Here is a 22,779-nt window from a genome sequence, read left to right on the forward strand (position 1 = left end):
CCTTTTCCAGAATCTCTCATAACATTAATAACTTTCATAATGTCTCATATTTCATCGCATCTCTGCCATATTATCATATTAAAATAAATGACACACAGTTACCTAGTTGTAAACATTTATTACCTTTTAGATAAGATCAAATAGAAATATTATTACATGAAGGGAATACACTATTATTTCAGTCTAAGCGTTCTTTAAAGTGTATTTGTACTATTAGTGAGATGACACTTTTAGCTCCTTAATAAGTAACATTTAATTATATTCTATATGTACCAGGGCTTTGAACCAGAATTTTTTTCCTATTGGTTCGTTCCAAACAGAAACAGAATTTTAACGTTTCCGGTTTTGGGTTCCACCATTAAATAGACGTTCCCGAACCGGTTAGAACAAAAAAATTTAGTTCCCGGAACGGTTAATTACGTTCCCTGTCAGCTGTTTAACAAATGGCTATAAAATTATGTCTCTGTCTCATCCGGCTTAAGCCAAATGTAGGCTAATTCTATTACAACCTTCATTAAATAAGACAAAAAATAATTCAAAACAATTATTATTTCAGATGTTGGCGATTTGGATTCTCAGTATGTCTTCCCATCTACACAAACAGAAAAAGTGCCAAAAATGAAAGATAATTCGTTTAGTGTGTTACCAAAGGCTAGTCAGGCCTTGCATTGATAGGCTAATAGAGGTTAACGTCATTTAATGTTCGCGAGCCTCTCATTAACGTGGACAAATATATTGATATCATGTTTGAAATTGACGTTTTCGAATAACGACAGACTGCAATATTTTCCTCTTATTTAAGATGTGGCGGGCGGCACGGTGGTGTAGTGGTTAGCGCTGTCGCCTCACAGTAAGAAGGTCCTGGGTTCGAGCCCCGTGGCCGGCGAGGGCCTTTCTGTGCGGAGTTTGCATGTTCTCCCCGTGTCCGCGTGGGTTTCCTCCGGGTGCTCCAGTTTCCCCCACAGTCCAAAGACATGCAGGTTAGGTTAACTGGTGACTCTAAATTGACCGTAAGTGTGAATGTGAGTGTGAATGGTTGTCTGTGTCTATGTGTCAGCCCTGTGATGACCTGGTGACTTGTCCAGGGTGTACCCTGCCTTTCGCCTGTAGTCAGCTGGGATAGGCTCCAGCTTGCCTGCGACCCTGTAGAAGGATAAAGCGGCTAGAGATAATGAGATGAGATTTAAGATGTGGAGACGTGATAGTAGTCCACCCTCCCGCTCTCTCCATTCAGTCAGCGAACGTCACACAGGAAGTGAACCCCAGCGGGTCATAGAAACTTGCACAGGAGAAGAATGACTTTTTTATTTGTAGGCTACGGAAACTTTGAGGAACGAAATAAAAACCGGTATTAACCGGTTACCATTATTTTTAATAAGCATTTCTGTTCCGGAACATAAAAAATAATAAAGTTTCTGGTTTCGTTTCTGTTCCATGTGAAATAGAAAAAGTTCCCGGTTTTCGTTTTCGTTCCTTGAACCGGTTCAAAGCCCTGATATGTACTATATGAATAGGAAGTCCATAGACATTTGTCTGTATATGTGTTCCAAATGTACACATACCAAAATGCCTGCGTAAATAACTGGCTAAAAAGTGCTAAATGAAGACCATAGATCAATGTCCTTTGTAATAACTATTCAATACGCCCTAAAAACACAACTAACACATTTCTGTAACAGCATAGCGCTGCAGGTGATCGTCGCTTTTACAGAATCAACATTCACCCTCATCCTGAGAAATCTTTAAAGCATGGTGCTAATGGCTTTACTATAAATGTCTTGGGAGAAATTCTGGAACATTGCACTCATTTCACTCAAAAATTGTATCAACATATGGACTGAAACATGAGGATCAAACACATCAAGTTCCTGCAGAATGATTTTCCAAAATTTTCCAAATACGCTTGCAGAAATGATAAGGAGAGCTAAGGAAAAGCAGCTGACTGGACATTAGCCTCTGTAAACTTGGCCGTATTGGCTACTTTGGTCTGACTTGGTGTCTTCAACCTTATCCACATGCTCAGGAAAGTGAGCGCCCACACAGGAATTTACTGCTTCCTTAAGATCGCCTGGTAGAGACCACATCTTCTTACCATGCTCTGATACAGCCTGCTGGTTCATCTGAAGGTGTGCAGAATTGAAAAGATAAGAGGTTAAAGGTTGTTCATTGGTGTTTGGCTTGATTACACTTTCATAATGCATATATAAACTGCATATTCAGGTCTTGAGTCAGAGCCTTCTTCACTGCAAAAATCATATCTTAGCAAGCGAATATATCTTGAATATGGGCAAATTGATCTAATATTTCTTATTTTGTGATTATTATAAATATGCACATAATAATATTCAGCCTTCTTTAAGTTATCACACTTTTCAATCTTTAAATTTTCTTGTTCTTTTTGCTTTTTCTAGAAATAAATGCAGAAAATTAGAAAAAAATATTTTTTTTTACCAAAATAACAAGACTCTTCCATGCTTGAAATTAGTTTTTAAAAATTGGTAATAGCTTTAATAATCATATATTTGGTTTACTGTAATCTTATAAATAGAGGATATTACATGGTTGCACAAAGATTATCTTCGAGTGGTGAACGTATATTTCATGAGTGGGTGAAGTGAACGAGTGATATATTTTTCAGCATGAGAAGATAAACTTCATATCTTTGCGCCACTCTGTAATGTTCTTTATATTATATGGAAACATCCATAAACATTTCCAAGTTAATCAAAAAAATTTTAATTTTGAACCAGTTCACATTTTGACAACGTGTGTCTAGTCAGCGGGAAAACACTGGGAGTGACATCATCGGAGTGAAATATTGGGAATTATTATACATACAGGACACTTTTTCGATGGAATAAAAATGTGTTCTATTCCCTTCTAGCAGGTTTCATTCATTCAGGTTGATAGCATGCGATATTGTTAGTATATCGCTTATCCTACATGTATTACGTCACTCTACCCAACTGAACGTTGAATATGGTTTACGATATTGCATGGTTGTCAAGACAACATGATGTCATGTTGGAGCTGATGCGAATATTCAGCGAGAAAGTTTTCTGCTGCGCATGCGCAGAAGCATTTCTTTGTTCGCTAACAGCACCCACAGTAAACTGTCGAAATCGAAAATGCCATAAGATATGTATTACACGTGAAACTTCTGCACTAGCAAGTGACGGTGACAATTTGTAAAATCTATAATTGTTCCACCGAATGTGTATGTATTATAATAATAATCTTGGCTGGCTTTTTTTCCGTGGTATATCAGATATATTCCATTCAGCTAATATGATATTGAACGAGTCAAAGACGAGTTCAATATCATGCTAGCTGAATGGAATATACCACTCATGCTAGCTAAGTGGAATATACCACTCAAAGCCAGCCAATATTATTTAAATATATCACTCAGATCTTTTTATTATATAGACACATTCACAAACAAAAAGTACCCAAATTTATCGAAACAATTCATTGATTTCTTTACAAGTGACATATAGAGATTTGTGTCAAGGTTTTGGTTCTCCATGTCCCAGATGTAGCTCGTATGAAAAATATGAGTGGTGTATTTCCCAGTACAACACTCGTGCCCATATAATACTAGGAAACACTTGACAAATATGACTATATTCAAGATTATTTTCACTTGATGTTATTTTTTCCAGTGTTAATATCAAGATGTCATATAGCACGTGTCTAGAGAGGTCAGGGGTGGGTTTCTCAAAAGCATCATAGCACAAAGTTCATTGCTAAATGGTAGCGCGAGCATCACAATGAACACTCTCTCTCCTAGTTAAGATGCTGTTAGCATTAAGAGGCTTTTGGGAAACCCACCACTGATCAGTCTGTCTAAGAACCATCCACAGACAAAGTGCTGTCTGTTTTATTATACAGATTTGGCAGTGAAAGGAAGCATGGTGTAGGTGGACTCCGAACACATGCGCAGTATGTAATGGAGTGGATAAAAATGAAGGTGTGGTGCAGTGATATGAAAAACTATGATTACTCTTTGAACAAATTTATATATTCTGATGAGGAAAGAGAAACTTGAACCAGGGGAAATTATTGCTTGGTGCAGTTCTTAAAAAAAAAAAAAATCTCCTCAGTATATGAATTGTATTCTGTTGCATGATGATAATTAAACAACTTTTAAATGCATTCACTTCTACCTATACGCCATATAATTTACTGTCTCTCAGTCAGCTGTCCAACTTTTCTGTTAAAGGAGGATGGTGGAGATGGAGATGGAAGTTACCTGACTGTTCACGTTTCTGATGTCAGCCAGAGTTTCAGCCTGTTTCTTCTTAAGTTTCTGCTCCTGCTCTTGTAATGAAATTCCATCGCTAGATGCAGACTGAAGACAGAAGGGACAGACACATTTACAAGACTCATGCTGCGCACATATTTCTCACACATACATTTATGTAAATGAATGCATGCACATACATTGTCAACATCTATGCTTGTAGCTACAGATACAATGTCTTGCAAAAGTATTCATTCCCCTTGGTGTTTGTCCTGTTTTGTTGCATTACAAGATGTGCACAAACAATAATTAAGATGAAAAAACAGAAATCTGGAGTGTGCATAAGTATTCACCCCTTTTCGTATGAAACCCCTAAATAAGAGCTGGTCCAACCAATTCACTTCATAAGTCACATAATTAGTTGATTAAGATCCACCTGTGTGCAATCTGTGTCACATGATCTGTCACATGATGCCTGTATAAATCAACCTGTTCTGGAAGGACCCTGACTCTGCAACACTACTAAGCAAGCAACATGAAAACCAAGGACCATTCCAAACAGGTCAGAGACAAAGTTGTGGAGAAGTATAGATCAGGGTTGGGTTATAAAAAATATCCCAAACTTTGAATATCCCACAGAGCATTATTAAATCCATTATAGCAAAATGGAAAGAACATGGCACCACTACAAACCTGACAAGAGAAGGACGCCCACCAAAGCTCACAGACCGAGCAAGGAGAGCATTAATCAGAGATGCAACAAAGACACCAAAGATAACACTGAAGGAGCTGCAAAGATCCACAGCGGAGATGGGAGTATCTGTCCATAGGACCACTTTAAGCTGTACACCCCACAGAGCAGGGCTTTATGGAAGAGTGGCCAGAAAAAAAGCCATCGCTGAAGAAAACACGTTTGGAATTTGCCCGACAGCATGTGGCAAACTACCCAAATACATGGAAGAAGATTCTCTGGTCAAATGAGACTAAAATTGATCTTTTTGGCCATCATGAGAAATGCTATGCATGGTGCAAGCCCAACATCCTGAGAACACCATTCCTACAGTGAAGCATGGTGGTGGCAGCATCATGCTGTGGGGATATTTTTCATCTGCAGGGACTGGAAAGCTGGTCAGGACTGAAGGAAAGATGGATGGCACTAAATACAGGGCAATTCTGGAGGAAAACCTGTTTGAGTCAGCTAGAGGTTTCAGACTGGGACGAAGGTTCATGTTCTAGCAGGACAATGACCCTAAATATACTGCTAAAGCTACGCTGGAGTGGTTTAAAGGGAAACATTTAAATGTTTTGGAATGGCCTAATCAAAGTACAGACCTCAATCCAATTGAGAATCTGTGTCATAACTTGAAGATTGCTGTACACCAACACAACCCATCTAACTTGAAGGAGTTGGAGCAGTTTTGCCTTGAGGAATGGGCAAAAAATCCCAGTGGCTAGATGTGCTAAGGTAATAGAGACATACCCCAAGAGACTTGCAGCTGTAATTGCAGCAAAAGGTGGCTCTGCAAAGTATTGAATTTGATGGGGTGAATACCTATGCACACTCCAAATTTCTGCTTTTTCATCTTAATTATTGTTTGTGTCACAATAAAACAACAATTTTCACCTTTAAAGTTGTAGGCATGTTGTGTAAATCAGATGGTGCTCACCCCCGCAAATCCATTTTAATTCCAGCTTGTAATGCAACAAAACATGACAAACACCAAGGGGGATGAATACTTTTGCAAGACACTGTATACTGTATCTACGGAGCATACTTATCTGAAAATTCAGTAGTGCCCCAACATTATGCAAAGAATAAAATATGACAGAACATGCTATTTTTGGAAAATAATCAGATATAGGCCAAAGTTGATTAATTTCTAATAACAGAATGCTTGGAAGTGTTTTATTCTTCTTACACCACAGTGATTTTTTTAAATATAATGAACGGCATGTCATACTTTTTAAAAATCAGTTATATTCACATTTAATATTGTGGAACATGTACAATACCTTTTAATCATTTAAATAATAACAGCTATAAACAACTGATCCCTGACAAGACTTTATTTTCTTCACTTTAGTTTTAAGTTAATGAGACAACAAGCAGAACTTGATGATCTTTCTTCTTACTAATGTGTATGCCTCAAAACCCCTTAATAGATACAACAGAAATAAAGAAACAATTATATACAGTATACAACAAATCAGTTCGTCTGATGGTTACCATGGTAATTCCATATATATCTTATAAACATTTAACCACTCGTTCTTGAGATTTCATGTTAACAAGAATCTCAAAGGGATGCACAGATGGATGCACAGATAGAAAACCCAAAAACACAATGTCTCTACTATTAAGTGGTGGGGGCATAAAAATAGAACTTATCATGTCACAAAGAAACTGCAAATTGCAAAACCTTCTGTCTTGAAGCCTTTCCATTCTTGGAAAACTTTAAAAATAACATATTTACCTCTTACTGTTACAAAACACTGATACTAGAGATTTCTTTAAAAAATAGTAAATGTTTAATGTATATAGTTTTCACAGGAAAAATTCATCCGATCAATGGCATATTTTTGTGTCAGTGGCTGCGTACATTGTCATGTAACACATTAGAATGAGTGCATTAATACATATATGTTATTTACCAGCTGGGAGGTCCGTATGGTGAAATACCGTGACCGAGGTCTTGAAAGTACTGAGTGAGGCCCTCTGGGCCGAGGTCAGTATTCAAGGCTGAGGTCATGGTATTTCACCATACGGACCAACCTTAAGCTGGTAAATAATATATTTATATTTTTCTTTACCAAGTTCTAACAGAAAACGAGATGCCAATGTTGCCACAGGCTTGTTCACTGGGGATAGACTAAGGATAGACTAGGGATAAAAGTAGCTCATGTTTAAAGTCACTAAAATTCTGTCAAGCTGCTTTGTGACAATGTCTACTGTTAAAAGCGCTATAAAATAAACTTGACTTGACTATTTACTTTCTATGGCCATTACAGACTGGGAAGATAACAGTCCACTTTGAAAGGCCCAGTGCGCCCTTAAGGCACAAACAAAAAGAATAAGAAAAGTGTTCCATGGCATGTCCTCTTTAAACTTTGCTCTGACAATCCAGATTTCCACAATGATTTGGTGCTACAAAACCACTGAATGAATTTTGATGAGCAAGGATGTGATAGAGAATTAGTCAGATCCCATATGCTCACAACAAACTGCTCTTTGGTCAGGGTGCCCTGATTTCAGTGTGTGTGTGTAAGAGTATATCTCTCTTTTTGTCTACAAGCTCATTACAGTAGCCATGGTTACTGGTTTGGACACATTTGATCACATGCTTTCTCTTCTCTCTGTCTTTTTCTTGTATGGATGACCTTTCTCTCATTCTTCCCATTTGTCCCTCATCAATCTCTCATTCTTTCACACATCACTGTCAGTATTAATTACCTGTGCACCATCGTTATTGTCAAGCTGTTCCGTACTCTTGCTCTTCTTCAAGCTATAACACATTAGCAGGGTGTTACATGATGTACAGTCAAACTATATAAACAAAACTTTGAATCAGTTTTAAGTGACTGATATGATAGCAGGAGATAGCACAGGTCTTTGAATATTCTCATCTCATCTCATTATCTGTAGCCACTTTACCCTGTTCTACAGGGTCGCAGGCAAGCTGGAGCCTATCCCAGCTGACTACGGGCGAAAGGCGGGGTACACCCTGGACAAGTCGCCAGGTCATCACAGGGCTGACACATAGACACAGACAACCATTCACACTCACATTCACACCTACGGTCAATTTAGAGTCACCAGTTAACCTAACCTGCATGTCTTTGGACTGTGGGGGGAAACCGGAGCACCCGGAGGAAACCCACACGGACACGGGGAGAACATGCAAACTCCGCACAGAAAGGCCCTCGCCGGCCACAGGGCTCAAACCCGGACCTTCTTGCTGTGAGGCAACAGTGCTAACCACTACACCACCGTGCCGCCCCGTCTTTGAATATTATTATTTTTATTTGTTTGTTTGTATTTTTGTCAAGAGCCAGTTTGGCCTGAAGTGTGAAGGCCTCTGCATGCTCTTGCGATAAGGCTTTCGCAGATAGCTTTTTGCAGACAGTTGTAATTTATCGTTGAGCGGAGAGTAATAGGCGTGCACGATGTTATTCACCGCCACAACGCAAGGGGGCGCGAAGTTGCGAAATCGCTAGGAGTAGTTGGTGGGTGTGGTTAGTGGAGTGTTTATCCTCCGGTTACTTATAATGACTAGAACTGAAGTCGTATAGATGTACGTACTTCCTCACTTCCTCGATCAACCGCTCTTCGTGCTGCTCCATCTTCGCTCGTGTTTTTAAAAATGGCGGTCGTGAAAATAAACCAAACCGGGAAAGTAGGGAAGCGGAAGTGCATGTACAGTGGATGTAGAGTGGACCAATCAGAGCCCTCTTGTCTGCGAGGCTGTCTGCGGTGGTCACAATTTTTGGGAGGTGCGCGCAGAGCGTCTGCGAAGGGGGGGGCTTCGCAGACGCCATCTGCGACACCATCTGCAAGGACTGGGTTGTCAGCATAAATTGGCCTTGAGTTGCGAATGGCTTTCTAGTTAGTGGATAATTATCAGGTATCAAGAAAAAAAGAAACAGAATGGAAAAATAAACTATTGTTAGGGGGTTTTTTCATCATGTTTAATATGCCATAAAATGCTTGAATCCTTTCCATTTGTATGCAAAGCTTTCTAGAGCTTTCTAGAGTCTCAGTAGAGACATTGCATCTGTGATGATCTAAGCCTTTGTTATCTGGCTGTTTCTAGAATTTGGATGTTTTGCCTGTTTGAGGATCATCTGACTATTTGTCCACCTCATGTTTCTGAGTATTATCGAGCCCTTTTGTTTATCTGCTGTGTTGGTTTTTGGAAAAACCAGGCCTGAGTTTCCCAAACGCATCGCAGCACAAAGATCATCGTTAAATGGTAGAGCGAGCAGCACAATGAACACTCTCTCTCTCTCTTAGTTAAGATGCTCTTTGATATTAAGAGGCTTTTGGGAAACCCACCACAGAACACATGCATTGTGTCTTCATGAATACACAAATAATAACAGTCTAATGGGCTCTTTGGAATTTCAAAACCTAGCGGTACACTCTATGACCTAAAGTTTATGGGCACCAGACCATCACACCTATAGGTGCTTTTTTCAAACATCCCATTCCAGGATTAGTCCTCCTTTGCTGTTATAATAACCTTCACTCTTCAGGGAAGGTTTTCCACTAGATTTTGGAATGTGGCTGTTGGCAAGAGGGTAAGAGGGTATTTGTGAGGTCAGACGCTGATGCCTGTAAGGAGACCTGGGATGCAGTTAGCATTCCAGTTCTTTTCTGGGGTTGAGGTCAGGGCTTCATACAGACTACTCGAGTTTTTCCACTCCAACCTCGGCAAACCATGTCTTCATGAAGCTCACTTTGTTCACAGGGGCATTGTCATACTGCAACGTGTTTGGGGTAGGCCTCTTAGTTATAGGTTGTATGGGTGTCATGGGAAGGTGTCCACAAACTTTTGGCCATATAGTGTAGTCTTGACATACATGCCACATTCATGTTGATCAGGCTTGTGTTTCTGCATTTACTCTGGACTGGGCTGCTTTAGAACTGCATTTTGAGTATTCTGCATACATTAGATTAAGTGAGTATATTTTAAAACCCAAACTGAAAAACTAACAACTGTTAAAAGTAAGACATAGTAAAAGAATATTAAGCAAAACAACACGCCACTTTTACTGTATCAGCTTGTTGTTTGTTAGTGAATTCTCAGTGCTTTGTTTATTTTAAGAAAATATGAGCCGATATTAAGACATTCAGACAAGAGAAAGAAATATTTAAGGAGACTGTATGTTTTAATTATTGCTTGATAAAATACATTTATGATGTTACACTCATGACCATAGGTGAGAGTCGGAACGTAGGTCATCCTATGGTCATGAGCTTTGGGTAATGACAGAAAGAACAAGATCGCGGATACAAGCGGCTGAAATGAGTTTCCTTCGCAGGGTGGCTGGGCGCTCCCTTAGAGATAGGGTGAGAAGCACAGTCACTCGGGAGGAGCTCGGAGTAGAGCCGCTGCTCCTCCACATCGAGAGGAACCAGCTGAGGTGGCTCGGGCATCTTTTTCGGATGCCTCCTGGACGCCTCCCTGGGGAGGTGTTCCAGGCATGTCCCCCCGGGAGGAGGCCCCGGGGAAGACCCAGGACACGCTGGAGGGACTATGTCTCTCGGCTGGCCTGGGAACGCCTCGGTGTTCTTCCCGAGGAGCTGGCCGAGGTGTCTGGGGAAAGGGAAGTTTGGGCTTCTATGCTTAGACTGCTGCCTCCGCGACCCGGTCCTGGATAAGCGGAAGAAGACGAGACGAGATGTTACACTCTGAATATTATCCATCCATCCATTATCTGTAGCCGCTTATCCTGTGCAGGGTCGCGGGCAAGCTGGAGCCTATCCCAGCTGACTATGGGCAAGAGGCGGGGTACACCCTGGACAAGTCGGCAGATCATCGCAGGGCTGACACATCGAGACAAACAACCATTCACATTCACACCTACGGTCAATTTAGAGCCACCAATTAACCTAACCTGCATGTCTTTGGGGGAAACTGGAGCCTACAGGAGGAGGAAACCCACGCAGACACGGGGAGAACATGCAAACTCCACACAGAAAGGCCCCTGTCGGCCACTGGGCTCAAACCTAGAACCTTCTTGCTGTGAGGCAACAGTGCTAACCACTACACCACCGTGCCACCATTCTGAATATTAGTCATGGCAAATACTGACAGAGTTTAAACACAGGTTGCTATTCAACACCAAGATGATAGTGTGTGTGTGTGTGTGTGTGTGTGTGTGTGTGTGTGTGTGTGAGAGAGAGAGAGAGAGAGAGAGAGAGAGAGAGAGAAATGCATCACCTTACCTGCTTTTCTCAGAACCTGAGCTCTTTGATTCTTTCTTCTTCCCCTCTTTACTGTCACTGAAAAGAGGAATACAGCATGACACTGATACAGAGCTTTGTTCACTGGAATCTAACCCCCCCCCACACACACACACACACACTTTATCTGAGTCTTATACACAACGGCGCGCGCACACACACACACACACACACACACACACACTTGTACATGGACACATTTACTCTCTCAGAACAAAACCACAGAACAAAAAAAAAATAGTCACATTACAACACTCAGACACTCTGATTCCCTTTTTGATCACAACAGAACGTACAACAAAAATTCTGAAGAAACAATATGGATTGTATGGGTACATAAAATCACAGAGAATAGCTTCATAATCAAAACACATACAGCACAAAGGGTAATAAGTATGTGTGCGCGCGTGTACACACACAGACACACACACACACACACATACACACACACACACATACACACAAAATGCACTCCAATCCATTAGTAGAATGAGAAAGCTAGATAGCTTGCAACACAAGGTGACTCATCACTCATTTGTGTGTTTTTCTCTCTCGTAAAAGGTCAAGGGTATACACTTATACACACACACACACACACACACACACACACAAACCTGTTCAGTGCCTTTAGTTCACTGGCGTGTCTCTCTGTAGCCAACTCCAGCAGCTTGGTCAAACACTTTAACACAGAAAGAACACAGGAAGTTGCACTTACACCCACAAGACACCCACAAGCTGTCCCATCTGCCCACTACCACTCTGCCATTTATTAATTATGAGTTTTAATTTTGTATTGGAAATTGCTCAATACCCTACCGTTTTCTTAAATGGAAATAAAAATTATAGCCAACGAGTGTACATAGCTTGATGCTATGATGATATCACACAGTTTTGAAGTTCAGCATATGCTAATACAGCACAAAGAATTACTTTGCAGCCATTGGCAGGTTGATATGGAGTTAAATGAGTGCTTATGGAGAAGTACTGGTGTGCAAGTGAAGTCCTGCTGACTTCCTTGATCCATGCAGATCCTTTGATTAGAGGAGGCATCCCCTCTAAAGAGCGCCACTAAGGTGGGATTAATGAGGACACGTGATCATGGTGCACTGCCAGTGAACTGAGAGAACAGGTATAATAAACTAGAATGCCACTTTGGGGTAATATTGATGCATCAACAGTAACGTCCTCCACATGGTGGCATCTTTCCAGATTGTCCCCTTTGAGTTGAATTGAATTCAAGACTTCTGCAAAAATGATGGCACACTGCACAGTATTTGGATGCAACAATTATTGATTACTTTTGAGAAAGCTCAGAGCATATGTGTATTTTAATTTGATGATGCAGGAGTTACGGTGTGAGTTTACTGTTTATCATAGAATAAAATATCAAAAGGTTAGGCAGAATCAGTACATCCCTTCTTGCACTCCAACTCCAACATAAACCAATTACAAAAAAAAATGATAATGATAATTCTGTATTAAACCTAGAAACATTCAACCACTCGTTTTTGAGATATCATGCTAATGAGAATCATCTCAGACAGACACAGGGATGGAAACAGAGATGGACCAATGGAAAAAATGTAGCCAGCCATACACACACACACACACACACAGCACCCTCCACAATTATTGGCACCCCTGGTTAAGATGTGTTAAAAGCCTTAAAATAAATTCAATTTTTATTGTAGAAGCATAATCTCACAATGAAAATTGTAGAAAAATGTAACCTTTAACTCAAGTGAATTAAAAAATAAAAATAAAAAATCCCTAAGAAATAATTATTTTTCATAAAATCACATGTTTACATGTTTAAGTTACAGACTGGCAGAGGGTGAAAATGACTCTTCACTGACCAAGATGATCGTCAACTCCTTCAAATGTCACTCAACAACTGTAGGATGACATCAAGTGACCTATAAAATGAATGGCAAATTGCAGATGGAGTTAAGTGCACAGCAAAGACAATTCAAAACAGGCTCCTCCAGGTGGGGTTGAAGTCATGCAAAGTTAGAAAACAACCCTTCATTAATGAGAAACAAAGAAGAGCCAGGCTGAGGTTTGCTAAAGACTATAAGGACTGGACCGTAGAGGACTGGAGTAAGGTCATCTTCTCTGATGAGTCCAATTTTCAGCTTTTCCCATCACCTGGTTGTCTAATGGTTAGACGGAGACATGTAGAGGCCTACAAGCCACAGTGTCTCACACCCATTGTGAAATTTGGTGGAGGATCAGTGATGATCTGCGGGTGCTTCAGCAAGACTGGAATGGGGCAGATTTTTGTTTGTGAAGGACACATGAATCAAGCCATGTACAAGGTTATCCTGGAAGAAAACTTGCTTCCTTCTGCTCGTACAATGTTCCCGAAGTCTGAGGATTGGGTTTTCCAGCAGAACAATGCCACACAGCCAGGTCAATCAAGGTGTGGATGGAGGACCACAAGATCAAGACCCTGTCATGGCCAGCCCAATCTCCAGAACTGAATCCCATTGAAAACCTCTGGAATGTGATCAAGAAGAAGATGGATGGTCACAAGCCATCAATCAAAACAGAGCTGATCGAATTTTTGCACCAGGAGTGGCATAAAGTCACCCAAGAACAATGTGAGAGACTTGTGGAGAGCATGCCAAGATGCATGAAAACTGTGATTAAATGTCAGGGTTTTTCCACCAAATATTGATCTCAGAGCTCATCCTAAGTTTAAACATTAGTATGTTGTTCAAAATTGAATGTGTTCTTGATTTTTTTGAAAACACTTCATCTTTTTTTTTTAAATTTTGACCAGTTGTCATTTTCTGCAATTAAATGTTCTAAGAGACAATATTTGTATGTGGAATTTGGGGGAAATGTCAGTAATTTATGGAATTTAAAAAATGTTCATGTTCCGCAAACACATACCTATAAATAGTAAAACCAGAGAAACTGATAATTTTGCAGTGGCCTCTTAATTTTTTTACAGATATATATATTCTTGTTTAGCCTTCACACAATCTACCATCAAGCAATATTTCCGTATTAATGTCATCATGAAATACATTTATGATGTTGAAAAAAGATTAACATTTTTGTAATAGGCAAAAATTACACCATATATTATAAATCAATCTACATTTAACAGTTATTCCACGAAATTGAGTCGTACATGAGCTGATAACCAATGAAGCACGTAGCGCCGAGTTGGCTATAAGCCATGGCCGATGAGATTGAGTGGAATAATTGTTTTAGTCTATCCACATTCATTGGATTTTGAGAAACAGAGCATTTTTATTTTTTGCAAATTCAATAATAAAAGCTTTGTACAAAACATCCAATAAAATCATTTCTGCTTATAATGTAAAAAAAAAAGTGAAATGACAGTAGCAATTTGTGAAAAATGCTGTAATAATTCTTGAAAAATGAAAAAAGATACGTTCTTACCATCAAATACTTTCATTTCATATTTTGTTGCTTTTTTTGTATTTTTTTTGTTTTGTTTTCAAGTAGACTTTTTATTTCGTCCTTGGTTGGTTCAGCAACACGCTCTGCCATTTTCTCCTTCTTCTTTAGGGTTTTTTTGGCAGTTGGCAAACCAACTTAAAGGTGCATTACTGCTATCGACTGGGCTGGAGTGTGGAACAGGAGATATTCAGGGGGGGTGTATTCTTTTGTTATTTCTGTTGGTTTTAAATACTTAATAACAAAGTGATATATCTGACTTGATGCACTCAACCATTTCTTTCTCTACTCATGGTACCGTATATGAGCTGATATCCTAATAGTAGAGTAGCCAATCAGAGCACACAATTGCTCATAGCTCATATCCAGTGAATGTGGATAATATATATAAACAGTGCCTTGAAAAAGTATTCATACCCCTTGAACTTTTTCACATTTTTCCACCTTACAACCACGAACTAGCACATAATTGTGAAGTGAAACGAAAATGATAAATGGTCTTCAAAATTTTAAACAAATAAAAATCTTAAAAATGTGGTGTGCATTAGTATTCAGCCCCCCTGCGTCAATACTTTGTAGAGCCACCTTTTGCTGCAATTACAGCTGCAAGTCTTTTGTGGTATGTCTCTACCAGCTTTGCACATCTAGACACTGACATTTTTTCCCATTCTTCTTTGCAAAATAGCTCAAGCTCAGCCAGATTGGATGGAGAGCGTCTGTGAACAGCAATTTTCAAGTCTTGCCACAGATGCTCAGTGGGATTTAGGTCTGGACTTTGACTGGGCCATTCTAACACATGAATATTCTTTGATCTAAACCATTCCATTGTAGCTCTGGCTGTATGTTTAGGGTCATTGTCTTGCTAGAAGGTGAATCTCCTTCCCAGTCTCAAGTCTTTTGCAGCCTCCAACAGGTTTTCTTCCAGGATTGCCCTGCATTTAGCTCCATCCATCTTCCCATCAACTCTGACCAGCTTCCCAGTCCCTGCTGAAGAAAAGCATCCCCATAGCATGATGCTGCCACCACCATGTTTCACAGTGGGGATGGTGTGTGCAGGGTGATGAGCAGTGTTAGTTTTCCGCCACACACAGCGCTTTGCATTTGGGCCAAAAAGTTCAACTTTGGTTTCATCTGACCAAAGCACCTTCTTCCACATGTTTGCTGTGTCCCCTACATGGCTTCTGGCAAACTGCAAACGGGACTTCTTATGCCTGTCTTTCAACAATGGCTTTCTTCTTGCCATTCTTCCAAAAAGGCCAGATTTGTAGAGTGTACGACTTATAGTTGTCCTGTGCACAGATTCTCCCACCTGAGCTGTGGATTTCTGCAGCTCCTCCAGAGTGATCATGGGCCTCTTGGTTGCTTCTCTGACCAGTGCTCTCCTTGCTCACTCTGTCAGTTTAGGTGGACGGCCATGTCTTGGTAGGTTTGCAGTTGTGGCATACTTTTTCCATTTTTGAATGATGGATTGAACAGTGCTTCTTGAGATGTTCAGAGCTTGGAATATTTTTTTTATAATTTAACCCTGCTTTAAACTTCTCCAGAACTTTATCCCTGACCTGTCTGGGGAGTTCTTTGGTCTTCATGATGCTGTTTGTTCTTCAGTGTTCTCTAACAAACTAGTGAGGCCTTCACAGAACAAGTGTATTTATGCTGAGAGTAAATTACACACAATAGGACTCTATTAACTAATTAGATGACTTCTGAAGGCAATTGATTGCACTGGATTGTATTTAGAGGTATCAGAGTACAGGGGGCTGAATACTAATGCACACCGCATTTTTCAGATTTTTATTTGTTTAAAATTTTGAAGACCATTTATCATTTTCATTTCACTTCACAATTATGTGCTACTCTGTGTTGTTCTATCACATAAAATCTCAATACAAAACTTTTAAGTTTGTGGTTGTAAGGTGGAAAAATGTGAAAAAGTTCAAGGGGTACGAATACTTTTTCAAGGCACTGTGTAATATGCGCTTTAAATGTGATTCAGTTAAAGGACATTGCTGTATTCAGAATTAAAAAGAAAGATTTACCAAGTGATTGCCATGTTGTCACATATAACACATGCTGCACAGTTGTATAACCAAGTGTGTAATTTAGCTTAATGATATAGAGTACTGGCCTGGAGCCTAATAGATCCTCATGGTATCTGAGAAAATCATCCTCACAAACTGGACTAGCACAAGGATGATGATCTAGATGTGTTAGAGAACTATGTGATTACACACATGGTCATGACTACACCAAAAGTGTCTGACTAGCAGTGAACAGTCACATCAGTCCAATCACGAGTAGAAACTTTGCCAGATTTACAGCCTGTCAGTTATGCCTTTGACACTTCTGCTATAAACCACACCACAGGATTAGAAAGAGTCTACCACAAGGAATGATAGGGGAAAAAATCCAAGAAATTAATTTAATCCACTTTTGCTTAAAGGTATCTTCATCATAATAACTTCAGTAATTATAATATACTATATAATACTATATAGTATGGTCATAACCCAGTATTCAGGATATGTCCATCCATCCATTATCTGTAGCCACTTATCCTGTTCTACAGGGTCGCAGGCAAGCTGGAGCCTATCCCAGCTGACTACGGGCGAAAGGCGGGGTACACCCTGGACAAGTCGCCAGGTCATCGCAGGGCTGACACACAGAGACAAACAACCATTCATACTCACATTCACACCTACGGTCAATTTAGAGCCACCAATTAACCTAACCTGCATGTCTTTGGACTGTGGAGGAAACCGGAGCACCCAGAGGAAACCCACACAGACATGGGGAGAACATGCAAACTCCACACAGAAAGGCCCTCACCGGCCGCTGGGCTCAAACCCAGGACCTTCTTGCTGTGAGGCGATAATGCTAACCACTACACCACCGCCTATTCAGGATATGTATTTGCCTAAATTTAACCTCTCAGTGTATGCTTGCTATCAGCTATATTCTACTGGTTATCCAATTGTTCCATCTATCAAATTAATTTCATTTGTATTTTTCAGCACTGTTATACTGTATATTTTGTATCAATGCATAACATTCTTCTTGATATTAAACTTTGTGTGTTTTAGTCATGTGCATTTTTCTCTTGGTATGAATGAGTTCCACAAACTAGTGTAACGGCAGACTCGTTTACCATCACATAATGAGGGACAAGACACAAAATGGTTCAAATCAATAATTTATTACTACCAGTATTAATAATCAAATAGGGGTATGAAAAAGATAATGGTCGATGTCGTGCATGAGTGGGTGAATGAATGCATCAGTATGTTAGGTAAATAAATGAGAAAGTGAGAGCTAAAGAAATGTAAAGGGGGACAGATTGAAAAAGGAGTCAAAGTACCTGTGTGAGAGAAAATATCAAAAATAGTGCCTACAAAAACCGAAAAGAAGTGCTTCCAGCCCCCCCTGAGAGAAAGACAGAAACCCTTTTATAGCCCCACCCTAAATACAGGTGCAGACAATAAAGCACTTAGGCTCAGGTTCAGCCCATGCCTGTGCACTGACAGGGCCAACCTGAAGGGGGTGCTGATGGGCGTCACACCTCCCTCCCTAAGAGGTTTGCTATAAGTAAACCTCAAACAAATAAAATAAATAAATAAATAAATAAATAAATAAAAGACCTCCTGTGCCATATTATCCCAAATCCTGGGGCTCCCTAGGACTAGGGAAATGCAACACATCAGTACCCATACTAACCAACACCCATACTACAGAACTTTACATAACCAGAGTAGAAATAAAAAAAACAACAACACATGTGATTTTAGACTCTGGACAACGCATCTGCCACAATGTTGTCCTTGCCTCTGATATGTTGAATTTTTAATGGATATTGTTGTAAAATTAAGCTCCAAAGCATAATGCGCTGATTCTGGTTCTGCATACGATCAATAAAGACCAATGGGTTATGGTCAGTGAAAATGTCTATTGGACTCAAAGATGAGCCCAAATAGACCTCAAAATGTTGTACTGCAAGAATTAAAGCTAGCGCTTCTCTCTCCACCTGGCTTGCTGATGGTGATTACATTTCTTTGAAAAGTATCTTACCGGGTGTTCTACCCCATCTAATCCTACCTGTAACAGAACTGCTCCAGCGCCACTCTCACTGGCATCAACAGCAACACTGAAAGGACGGTCAAAATTTGGAGCAGATAGCACAGGGGAAGAAGCAAACAAAAGCTTAACATTATTAAATGCTTCTTGACATCTGGAAGACCAATTAAATTGAACCTTAGGACTCAGAAGGTTTGTCAAAGGTGTAATGGCAGAAGAAAAATTCTTACAGAAGGCCCTATAGTAACCTGCCATACCAAGAAACCTCCGGAGTTCCCAGCGGTTCTCAGGTATAGTAAAATTACATATGGCTTCAATCTTCGCTCCTACTGGTCGAACTTGTCCTCCACCAACTATCTTACCAAGATAAGTAACACTAGCCTTACCAAACTCACACTTGGCAAGGTTTATAGGTAGATTAGCGGTAGCAAGACGAGTAAAAAGTTCATTGATCTGGTCTAAATGATGAGTCCAGTTGGTACTATAAAGAACCACATCATCAAGGTATGCCTCACAACCCTGCATACCTGCCAAGACCCGGTTGACGAGCCTTTGAAAAGTGGCGGGAGCATTTCTGACCCCAAATGGCATAACACGATACTGCAGGAAATTATCAGATGTTACAAAAGGCAGATAATTCTTTAGCCCTGGCTGTTAAAGGGACCTGCCAATATCCTTTTAGAAGGTCAAATTTGCTCACAAATTTGGCTGAGCCAACACGGTCTATGCAATCATCACATCGAGGTAATGGATAACAGTCTAGCTTTGTAACTGAATTCAGTCTACGATAGTCAGTGCAAAAACAAAAGGTCCCATCTAGTTTGTTCACTAATAAACAGGGTGAACTCTATGCACTAAAACTAGGTTCAGCAAGATTCGGGGCTAACAGATAGTCTACTTCTTTCTGCAACAATTCCCTCTTCCTAGGATTGACACGATAGGCATGCTGTTTAATTGGCAAAGCTCCACCAACATTATGTTCAATCACAGATGTACAGGTCAGAACATCAGGGAACAGAGCAGGAAAAGACTCAATCAACCCAATGATATCTGTTTTCTCCACATCATTCAAATGGGAAAGATGTAAAGTTAACTGTGCCAGGAACTCAGAATTTCACAGACGACCCTCCACAGTCGCCTGTGATGGACCTCTCACGCCCTCACTAGACTCCTCACTGACAAAATCAAGACTTTCAGAACCATTATCTGCCAAAGAGATCACATGATCTGGATCACTAGAGCCCCCTAGAGGCGTAATGGCAATTAATCCAACAGGTGCAACTGGTAAGGGAGAAAAATAAGGTTTCAAAAGATTAATATGACAAACCTGCACCTTTTTCCGCCGATCTGGCGTACTAAGAACATAACTGTGATCATTGAAACATTTCACAATTTCGTACGGGCCACTGAATTTAGCCTGAAAGGGACTATTCAAAAGAGGCAACAAAGCTAAAACTTTATCCTCAAGGTTAAAACTACATTGTTTCGCCCTGAGGTTATAAAGACATTGCATCTTGGACTGAGTTTTACCCAGTTTACGTCTAGCAGCAGCTCTAGCTTACAAACGATAGCGAAATCCACTAACATAATCCAACATGTTCATAGGTGTCTCAGCTGTACACCACTCCTCAGCTAAGACAGCAGTTGGCCCTCTCACAGCATGTCCAAATACTAGTTCATTAGAGCTAAAGCCCGTGCTCTCCTGAACAACCTCCCTAATTGCTAGGAGAAGCCAAAGGAGACCCTCCTCCCAATCAGACCCAAGTTCTACACAGTAAGACCGTAACAGAGACTTGAGCATCTGATGGAAACATTCGAGAGCACCCTGACTTTGGGGATGGTAAGCGCTTGAGATATTATGTTTGGCTTTCAATTGACATAATGCCCTAGCAAACTGTTTTGACATGAAATTAGACCCTCTGTCACTTTGAAGGACTTTTGGAATACCAAAAATTGACATGAAATTGGTAAGAGCCTTCAACACAGATTTAGTCGTCATTGACCTAAGTGGATATGCTACAGGATAACGCATAGATTGACACATCACTGTCAATAGATAAAGATGTCCAGCCTTAGAGCAAGGCAATAGACCCACACAATCAACTATGAGGTGTTCAGAAGGATTGGACACTACAGGAATGGGCTGCAATGGCGCGACAGGAATCTGTTGATTAGGTTTGCCGGTTAACTGGCACACATGACATGATTTTACATAGGAGGCAACATCTTTCCTCAACTTAGGCCAATAAAACCAATGCACAATCCTGTCATATGTCTTCTGCACTCCAGTGTGTCCAGCTACTTTGTTGTGAGCTAGATCTAGCACTGCTTTCCTGAACTTACAAGGAACTACTACCTGTACAAAAGAGTTGGTAAAAGTCTCTTTTTGAAATACATACCTTCTACACAACAAGTCATCTTGTACAAAGTAGGAGGATTCATCCTCAGGTTTCTCTTGAGATGCTAAAACAAATAAAGGTTTAAGAGAAGAGTCAATCAACTGCTCTCTAATCAAATCTTCACGTGAAACCTTGAACAAGTCAGGCAAAAAACAGCGCTCAAGCTCATTCAAACTCAAAGTTGTGACTTCTGACTCACCATTAATCACTCCCAAAGGAGGGGCTACTCTCACAGACTTACTCTCAACATCTGAGTCATCACCACCTCCAGTGGAGTCATCCAAGTTAGTGTTGGTAGTCTCTAGCTCCCCTACAGGTGATGGTGAAGAACCACTACACACAACATCAGGTTTAGTAAGAAAAATGTCATTTAGAGACACCAAATCAGAATCAAGGCCACATTTTACCATGGCACGAGTGACAGCACAACTAGGAAACACATCAGGATGCCGCCGTGAGCACTGATCAGGCTTTGGTGGTACTTCAGGCACCGAATCAAAGACAACAGGTGGCGAGACGGCCTCGGTGTTACCCCAAACCTTCCCCCCAGCTAAATCATTGCCCAAGATAAATGAAATACCTGGTACAGGGAGACACTGACGAACTCCCACCACCACATCACCATTGACCAGTTTTGAAGAGAGACAAACTCGATGTACAGTAATGGCACCTGAACAGGAGTCATTGCCAAACCCCTGACTAGAACATGTGTTCCGGTGGAAGTACTGTCAGACAAAGGCAAAACCCCAGACAGCATAAAAGACTGAGCTGCCCGAGTGTCTTAATACTAGTGCATCTAAAAAAATTAGAATATTGTGAAAAAGTTCAATATTTTCCATCAGTTATTTAAGTAAGAGAAAACGTTATATATTATAGACTCATTACACATAAACTAAAACCTTTCAAGCATTTTTCTATTTTAATTTTAATCACTATGGCATACAGTACAAAAACATTAAAAAAACATCTCAAAATATTAGAATATTTCATTTTGAGTTTGAGTAAAACAGTATGAACACAGTGTATCTCTCGGTCTAGTTCAGTACACACAACCACAATCATGGGGAAGGCTGCTGACTTGACTGTTGTCCAGAAGATGATCACTGATGCCCTCCACAAGGAGGGTAAGCCACAAAAGGTCATTGCTGAAAAGGGTGGCTGGAAAAGGTGCACAAGCAACAGGGATGGCCGCAGTCTTGAGAGGATTGTCAAGAAAAGTTGATTCAAGAACTTGGGAGAGCTTCACAAGGAGTGGACTGAGGCTGGTGTCAGTGTATCAAGACCCATCATGAACAGACATCTTCAAGAAAGGGGATACGACTTTCGCATTCCTAATATCAAGCTACTCCTGAGCCAGAGACAATGTCAGAAGTGTCTTATCTGGGCCAAGGAGAGAAAGAAATGGACTGTTGCTCAGTGGTCCAAAGTCCTCTTTTCAGATGAAAGTACATTTTGCATTTAATTTGGAAATCACAGTTCTAGAGTCTGGAGGAAGAGTGGAGAGGCACAGAATCCAAGGTGTTTGAAGCCCAGTGTGAAGTTCCCACAGTCTGTGATGATTTGGGGTGCCATGTCATCTGCTGGTGTTGGTCCACTGTATTTTATCAAGTCCAAAGTCAACACAGCCATCTACCAGGAGATTTTAGAGCACTTCATGCTTCCAT

General features: G+C 40.4%; 1 protein-coding gene across 1 annotated transcript in view; it reads right to left on the bottom strand.

The window, feature by feature from the left end:
* Positions 1-240: 240 nt before the first annotated feature.
* The window catches only part of plcb2 (phospholipase C, beta 2), a 62,214-nt gene continuing 39,675 nt past the window's right edge, over positions 241-22,779 (bottom strand). The window contains exons 27-31 of the mRNA XM_060933993.1: positions 11,828-11,892; positions 11,196-11,252; positions 7,698-7,749; positions 4,256-4,354; positions 241-2,120 (exon numbers count right to left, since the gene is read on the bottom strand). Of these exons, the coding sequence (XP_060789976.1) occupies positions 1,950-2,120; positions 4,256-4,354; positions 7,698-7,749; positions 11,196-11,252; positions 11,828-11,892 (444 nt within the window). The 3' untranslated portion in view covers positions 241-1,949. The remainder of the gene's footprint in view (positions 2,121-4,255; positions 4,355-7,697; positions 7,750-11,195; positions 11,253-11,827; positions 11,893-22,779) is intronic.

Source organism: Neoarius graeffei, chromosome 11 (assembly GCF_027579695.1).
Source record: "Neoarius graeffei isolate fNeoGra1 chromosome 11, fNeoGra1.pri, whole genome shotgun sequence".
NCBI classification, from domain to species: Eukaryota; Metazoa; Chordata; class Actinopteri; order Siluriformes; family Ariidae; genus Neoarius; species Neoarius graeffei.